Source organism: Rhopalosiphum padi, chromosome 1 (assembly GCF_020882245.1).
Source record: "Rhopalosiphum padi isolate XX-2018 chromosome 1, ASM2088224v1, whole genome shotgun sequence".
In the NCBI taxonomy this organism is placed as follows: domain Eukaryota; kingdom Metazoa; phylum Arthropoda; class Insecta; order Hemiptera; family Aphididae; genus Rhopalosiphum; species Rhopalosiphum padi.
In genome coordinates, this window is record NC_083597.1 from 44579503 (window position 1) to 44588154 (window position 8652).

Below are 8652 nucleotides of genomic sequence, written 5' to 3' on the forward strand. Positions count from 1 at the left end.
TTCTGATCAATCAGCGTCTCTCTTGTTTAGTTTTTTCGTAAGAATTAGGAATTTTATGATTGCGCTTCAAAATCACGTAATGTCAATACAGCAACGACAAATTAGTCGAACAGCGATTATAAATTTTCCAAGGCACTAAATAGTGAATGTTCAAAATACTTTATGATTGTATAAAATTTAAAAAACAAACATTGTTTTATTACAAAATATCTAATATATTAAAATAATATGACAATTGTTTATTTTTATATCTATATGTATTATCGAAATTAAAAATCGCTAATTCATAAAATATAGAAATTAATATGAGAAACTATTCTGTTTCGATTGATAAATCACTAAAATCCACTTATATCTCCTCGTGATTTAGATATTATTCTTGGTAATGCTCACTGCAAGCTAACGGGAAAATAATGAAGAGACTTAACCATTACTTAAATCTTAATTAACCTGATTTAAAATCAATTCTTGTCAAATCATCTTAAAAAGTGTTATTGTTATTGAGTGGCTGCTCTTTTGCAGTGTGTACGAATCATAAAGTATATATATCCATACACGAATATTATAATACTTAATAATAACGGATTGCGTATTTAAAAATAAAGTTTATTTACATATACATTAAACCATTTAAATCACTAAATAATAATGTGTTCTATTTGTTCAAAATGTTCTATTGTGTATCACCGTAGAATTTATCGCTATTTCGAATATTCGCAATATTTTGTGTTTATAACTATTTTGAAGTTTTATGAATCTTATATTTGGAATTTAAAACAACGGTATGCCATTCGTAGTGGTTAATTTTTGACTTTTTATTATCGTTTGTGTTATTATATAACCGGTATTATATTCGTATTTCTTTTTAGACTTCACAAGTGTCGGCAGTTTTGGGCAGGACGACGTAAAATACTCGTCACCTTCGATGTACACGCTGAATCCACCACCACCTCCTAGCACTAGACCACCGCCACTCTTGCAACAGCAATCGGAACAGCTGAACAAATCGCTGCCGGCAAACCTGCACAATTACTACGCTGCCATCGACATAATCAAAGTGTGTTTCCACATTCGTAGATACCCCGTAACAGCTACCAGATGGAATTTACAATTCTCATTTTACTTTCTTCTGTTGTTTCAGACGGAGCGCAAGGAGCAGCATTTCACGCCGGGCGTATTCACGTGCATGAAGCTGCCGGAAGACAAACAGGACGAGTGCAGTCAAACGTCACTGTACGAGATATCTCGGAACCGACTTCGAGTGATCGAAAAACTAGGCGAAGGCAATTTCGGAATGGTGAGCGTACCTTACCCCCCCAAACACAACCCCCCTACCCATAAAATAACCCCGAGAGCTCCTCACATACATAGACACGGCGTAGGGTAACTTCCCGAACGCACCAAACGTGATTGGAATGTTCGATGATATTTAATAAACAACTGTCAATTCCATATTATATAGATCCACTTATGCGAAACGGACGGGATACCCGAGTACAATGCCACGTCGACGTTCCACAAAAGACAAGTGATCGTCAAATCGCTTCGGCGTGGCTGTGGTGAACAAAACAAGTGAGTAGAATAATAATAATAATAATAAAAAAAAAATATTTATAAACATAACAATTTTTGCTTTATGTCCGTAGTTTCTTTTCCTCTTTATTTTCGTTTACTCCAGACCTTAGTATTGTATTATTATTATTATAAGAACGCGCGAGAATCGAAAATCAATTTTCCGCCTTAAACGACATGCTTCGAAAAACGTGCCCTATTTACAATTTCTTCGCGCGCACGCCATTATCGTAATAACACAAGAAAAAAAATGTTATTTTATTTGTCATTTGCCTACTTACCTTCGATACAAAAATGTCTGACATGACGATAACGATATTTCGATTTTGGTTGACAATACCCATTTTATAAGTCAACGATTCGATTTGTACTAAATTTTATGTTCATTGCAGAGATAGATTGAAAATAAATTTACAAAATATAACCATTGACAATACACATACGAGTTCTAAAAAGTATAACTCTAATAAATATATTATGTTTTGACGTGAATTTATCTTTAGACAAGACGTGATGAGGGAGACAAAGTGCTTGTACACCGTTCGTGATCCAAATTTGGCGCGAATTGTGGGCGTGTGCAGCCCTGACGAACCTCTGTGTATCATACAGGAATATTGCGAATACGGTGACCTACCGAGTTTCTTGAAGGTCCAAACCACGGAATCTACAGAAGCTCAACCGACAATCAAGTAAGGATATCGATATACTGTTATTTAGACACGTTAGTGCTTCACACATAATCCACTGATGCTTAAAAAAAAAATTAACTAGAGTGTAAAAAAACCTCTGCCACTATAGATTATACATAAAACTACATTAGATATCTGTTAGTGCAATTATTTTAATTATTCTAAATCATTAGAAAATCTAAAATATAATATTACGCCCTACTTATGAAATGTTTACAATGATATAGTGTTTATAAACTTATAACATAAATATGATAATATAAATTACCTATTGTTTTCAAATAATGATATTATTTTAAAAATGGCTAATTTACCATCCAACTAATATTGTAGCATTTTAAAAATCCAACGGTTCAAGGTTGACCAATCATTGTTGAATTTAAGTATTTGACACATAGTCCATCTAAAGCAGACGTTTAATACCTACGTATATAATATTAAATACGAATTTTACCAACTTTTCCTAGTGTTTTGTATGTAATATACACACACACACACACACACACATACACACGCATATAATATATATATTATATATAACATATTTTTGCATAAGTGTACTCATTAATTATGAAATAAAAAGTTTTTAAGTAAAATATTAAATGTTTACTATCTTATTCTATAAACGAATAATTTTTGGTAAGATTATATTTTGTGTTAAAAATAACAAGTTACATTCACTCGTCTGCCACATGGTTTGGTCCACAAATAATATAATAAATAGCTTTTATTTATAGATACACGTTATTATAATAATCATATCAACTGTAACACTATATTTATCATGAGAAATTGGGCTAAATAATAGTACGTTAAATAATTTGTTTGATTTCGATTTTTTTTATTATCGCAGTTACGGATGCTTGCTTTACTTTGCCACTCAAATCGCATCGGGCATGAAACATTTAGAGGGTAAGGGAATCGTCCACAGAGATTTAGCCGCGAGGAATTGCTTGGTGGGAAAAAACTATTCACTGAAGATATCCGATCACGCGTTGTACTGTAGTCAATACGATTCGGATTACTACGTTAGTGACACTAAGTCGAGATTGCCGATCAGATGGATGTCATGGGAGAGTTTGCTTCTGGTAAGTCAATTATTATTATTTTTTTCAATCGCAACTTTAAAATATAAATAAATAAAATTGTCCTCATAATATTACTAGAGATATTTTAATGATATATACGTATTCTTTTGATGTCAAGTTGTGCGTGTATAAAATACGCATAATAAAATAATTGAAATAATTATAATCTACTTTCCTTTTATACTTACTCATATACTCGTCATTTCGAATTTACTTTGCTTACTCTATGGTATTTACACGTAAGACTTTATATTATTATTAACTTGAAAAATACTCAGTCCAGACAAACTTCTTAAGTATACATTGACGTACTGGTACAAACTCATATAGTGACTGTGCAATATGCATTCAATATAATTTAAATCGTTCACACAAAAAATTCATGCAGTACGCGAATGTATACATGGGAGACCTTAATTATTTAATGTTTCTATTTAATAAGCTTGTTAAATTATTTTAAAGTTTGTTTATTTAGAACTCAAAATATTTAAGTGCGATTCTGTGAAATACAAATTTTAAAATGTTACCCGTAATAACAATCTAATAGTTGATGGAAAAGTTACTACGATGTGCGCCATTTTACATTTCCGTTGTAATTAAATGTTAATTAGATTTGATATTTATTTTTGTTTTTGTTAAGGTCTTATAATATTTTAATTGCTAACGATCTTACCTGATATTCGTATCTGCTACTCTGTAATATTTCGTAATGAAAAAATGTATCACTGTGAGTTAGCACATACAAATGTAATAATATTTATTACAAATAACCATATAAATAGAAAATGTAGGTTAATTCAGTAGACATTTTTTTATCAAGAATACGTAAAATAAAATTAATAACTATACTTTTATACATTTTATCAACAAAAAATTACTCTCCATTTACGACACTTTAAACATAACCAGAAACGAGTCCTACTTAAATTTTCACTAACTCGAACACAAATTTGAACTTCGATCAAATGTTTGAGATCGAAGTAAAAATCAAATCCATTGTTTACTCGAACATTTCGAACTTTCGAACTTTGAATTTAGTTAATGAAACGATACGGGAAATACAGAAAATAGTACTCTAGAGTTCGGATTTGTATACTATTTATAGAAGCATCGATATCGAAGTTGATTTTTCTCGAAATGCGTTTGAATTAAATGTATTCGGTTTCGAGTATTGGCTCGCGATTCGAAATTTAAGCCGCTCGAAGTAGTCCGAGACGTTCGAAAGTTCGAGAAGTCCGATAACCAATCTCTAAGCACAATAATTATTTTTAACGAACCGCGGCGGCGCTACGCCATATCGAATGCCTAACCTAACCGACGCGGTCGGGTTTGTGTGGTCGCAGGGCAAGTACACGTCGAAAAGCGACGTCTGGTCGTTCGCGGTCACCCTGTGGGAGATCCTAATGTTCTGCAGCCACCAGCCACTGGCGGAGCTGACCAACGAACAGGTGGTGGAGAACGCTAACCACATGTACCTGGCCAACGGCAAGCACAGGTACGCGGAACCTCCGCCCAGCTGCCCGCGCGAAATGTACGAGATCATGGCCGAGTGCTGGAAGCGCGGCGACTCGGATCGGCCCAAGTTCTCGGAGATACACCTGTTCCTGCAGCGCAAGAACCTCGGTTACATACCGGTGATATGATCCGACTCGCGACCGGACACGTCCTACACTTCCGCGACCCGCCCACGCGGAGCCGCATCCGCCACGACCGCCGCTTGCCGATGACCAGCGCACACCGTAGTCGTGGTATCATTCCGCAGATAACGGCGACTACACGACGTCGTGTCACGCTAGTTTGAGCGGGTATCGGGCGGGTGCGCGATCCTTCCGGGTACTCGTCTACGCCCTTCTTCCTACTCCTCCCCCAAAACTTGGAAACCATGAACCCCGCGATATTCCCGTAGCGGCGATGTCACAGAGCAACGATCACGCATATCCAACACTGATCTTCCACCGCTGATCCACATCTATGGTATACGTTATACGTCATTACTATATAATATGATAATACTGTTCCTAGTTTTTTCACCGTCCGCAAATAATGTAAATGACACCCCTTCTCGACGCCGTAACGATTAATTAATGATTATTATTATTATTATTATTATTACTATTATTAGTATTAGTATTAGTATTATTGTTTTTAGGATTTATAAGACTGCATATCTATCGTAATAATTAAATACTTTTACCCGTGATCCCACATATTATAATATACTCTCTCCGGTGTCGAAACATACCAGCTGCAAGTTATACATCACACAATACCTGTCATCGTTTAGGCCCAAGTACGGTGTTCCGTCGAAGACACAAAACGGACAAAATCTGCGGATAGAAAATCCAAACCGATATGTCCAGCTAAACATCCGTTCTCGTCCTAGTTTTTATTTTTTCGTAATATTATTACGTCGACTAATATCGTTTTCGACAAACGAAAATAAATACTCAAAAATATTACGATATAAACTGAAATAATATTACTATGCTAATATTTCGTACGTAAAAACGGTCAGTGGAAATGGTCGTGTTTTTTTTTCTAACCGTAGAATATCAAATCATATATTTTTCTGTTGAATTTTCCGTACCGGACTTTGTGGTTTGGATATTTTTGTCTGCGGGTTTTTCGGTTTTGCGTCGTTCGACTTAGAATTCTTAAATAATATGATAATATGTTTTTTTGAATGCCGGACACTTCTGTAATATAATGCAATATTATAATACAATATAAAAGCAGTATTGTGTACACGCTCGTGTTGCATGGGATGTTTATTGTTCAAACGCAACGCCAAGATATTTAAAATTTATCGTCATGTGCATCCCGACTTCTGAACTCGGTTTAACGTCATTTCCAGAGTTATAAAAGTTTATTGTATATACTATTATATTATGGTACTATATGTATACTTCAGCTACCATCCTTTTGCAAAACAACCGTAAGCGTAATATTTCGCGAGTTCGATTTCTCATTCGAACATAAAATGTTATGCTCAGCACTCAGGACCCCGCCCGCTTTCCCGTACCGGCGCACGACGGTCGGACGGTATTCATCACTAATGACTCAACAATAATACTCCGTGTTTTAATTGCTAATGAGAACCAAATGTAATCAATCTATTTTACACGCAATGTCTTCCACGATTCAACCTGTTTAGTGGCGAAACGCTGAGAATTTGCAGTGCAAATTAATCTGTTTCAACCCGGGATAAAATACCTATACGTGTTGGAAAATAATGGTTATTACATGATATAGTTTTTGTTTCATTTTATTGAGGATGCAACTTCTTTGTGTTGTAAATTTGTACATACGATTTTCGATTTTTATTTTATGTACATAATAATATTATATCTACTGTTGTACAAAATCCAGCGTTAGATTCTAATTCGAAAACTCTAACAATCTTATTAAATTAATATACGCTCTCACTTTCAAGAACAACGCATGTATATGTATAATTATTAAATTTAATTATTTTTGTTTAGGTCAGGACAAAATACTTTTTATACAAAACTATTTATATTTATTGACTTGTAATGTATAAAACTCAAGTGGATAAGTAGTTAAAATTATAATATGTTATTTCGAAAAATTATCCACGTTATTTCTATTACTTATTATTAAAATATATCATATTATTATGTTTCTTTTAACGGTAGTAAATGTAATACTACTACGTTACATGAACTCACTCCAATGTCTTTCCAAGTAGTTGAAACGGATATGACCTCTACGTCAAGCGTCATATTCTGTTCTAAATTAATATTTAAGGGATTTAATGTTTCTTTCTCCGTTTTTTCTCTTTTATTTATCACTATAGCTGCGATGTATGATTATCAATCGGATCATCATATTATAATCGCGTTGACCTAAACTTATATTGTACATACATTTTCTCATTTTCCCCAACTATACCTCTCCGATCATTTTTTTATGTTTTGTATTTAATTATTGTATTATATTGGTTGAAAAAATATTAAAACTATGATTTCAATGTATTAAGCTCAAAAGTGGATTAGCTGAGCTCGTGTAAAATGCAATAAATCGTACTTATATTAAATAAAAAATAATTTAATGTGCAATTTAAAATAAAATGGTGCCAATATCTGTTATTATTATAGCTAAACAATCGTTCAAGTATATATCCATACTATATTTATTTCAAAAGTAATTATAGTATTTCAGTTTCTATTTTTTTTTTTTTAAGAGGTGTGTGTGATATATATATATAATTATATTTTTTAAATTTGCATATCATATAATATAAATATATATATATATGCATATGTATATGTATATATATATGTATATGTATATATATATATATATAGTTTAGTACGCGTTTTTCTCCAAACTTTCCAAAATAATATAAATTCCTCAGTATTAATACCCTAATTTTGATTTACGATAGAATTTAATTTAGGCTGCGGTCACGCGACACCGATAATGATAAAATGGCACTTTTCAAAGGGTGGCATGAAATGGTGTGTAAATAATAATACTATTACATGGAGGGTATAATCAATTGCCCACGTTGCTAAGAGACAATCAATCTCTAACACTTTTTGGTCTATAAAATTTTGTAAAAAAAAAAAAATTATACATATTTATTATATTTATATATATATATATTAATAATCATAACGAATTCCCAGCACACATTTAAAATGTATTATACCTACCGTTGAAGGAACACAAAATTGTTTCCTTTTATTTCAATCGAAATCCGATCAAATAATTAGGTAGAGTTATACTATATACCTTCTTATATATATATACAATATAAACTTGCAATAGGTAATGCCATACTTATAAGACATAATATTATTAATTTGCATTAGGTATTTTGTAAACAAAAAGAAAAAAATAGTCTTTAATGAAGTATATATATATATATATATATATATATATATAAATAATAAATATTATGTTTAAGTATAATATACATTATATTATAATTATAATAAACTTGAAATTCATATGTATTTGTATAATGTATTTTCATTGACTATATTGTTGTTTAATTATCTTTAGAAATAATAAATCAGTATTACTAACATTCATCTGTCTTTGAAAAACGAAAAAAAAATGTTATTTAATAAATATGTATGTATACCTTTATGGGTGGAGTTTTTTATTACACTAACCTAATTTCCCTATCATCGTCACATAATAATATGGATGAACAAAGATCAGTCATCCCTCGTCAAGACACAATACAATGACTTATTTGAGTACACCGATGTATTATCGTATCTGCGGGAGATAAACGGTAAGTACGTATTATAGTTTTGAAAAATGTACGT

General features: G+C 32.3%; 1 protein-coding gene across 2 annotated transcripts in view; it reads left to right on the top strand.

The window, feature by feature from the left end:
• LOC132919639 (discoidin domain-containing receptor 2-like) overlaps positions 1–8313 on the top strand; it is a 214292-nt gene extending 205979 nt beyond the window's left edge. For both annotated transcript variants that reach the window (XM_060981381.1, XM_060981392.1), the window contains 6 exons: positions 870–1057; positions 1142–1297; positions 1463–1572; positions 2076–2261; positions 3115–3349; positions 4693–8313. In XM_060981381.1, coding sequence (XP_060837364.1) covers positions 870–1057; positions 1142–1297; positions 1463–1572; positions 2076–2261; positions 3115–3349; positions 4693–4992 — 1175 coding nt within the window. In that variant the 3' untranslated portion in view covers positions 4993–8313. The remainder of the gene's footprint in view (positions 1–869; positions 1058–1141; positions 1298–1462; positions 1573–2075; positions 2262–3114; positions 3350–4692) is intronic.
• Positions 8314–8652: the final 339 nt, after the last annotated feature.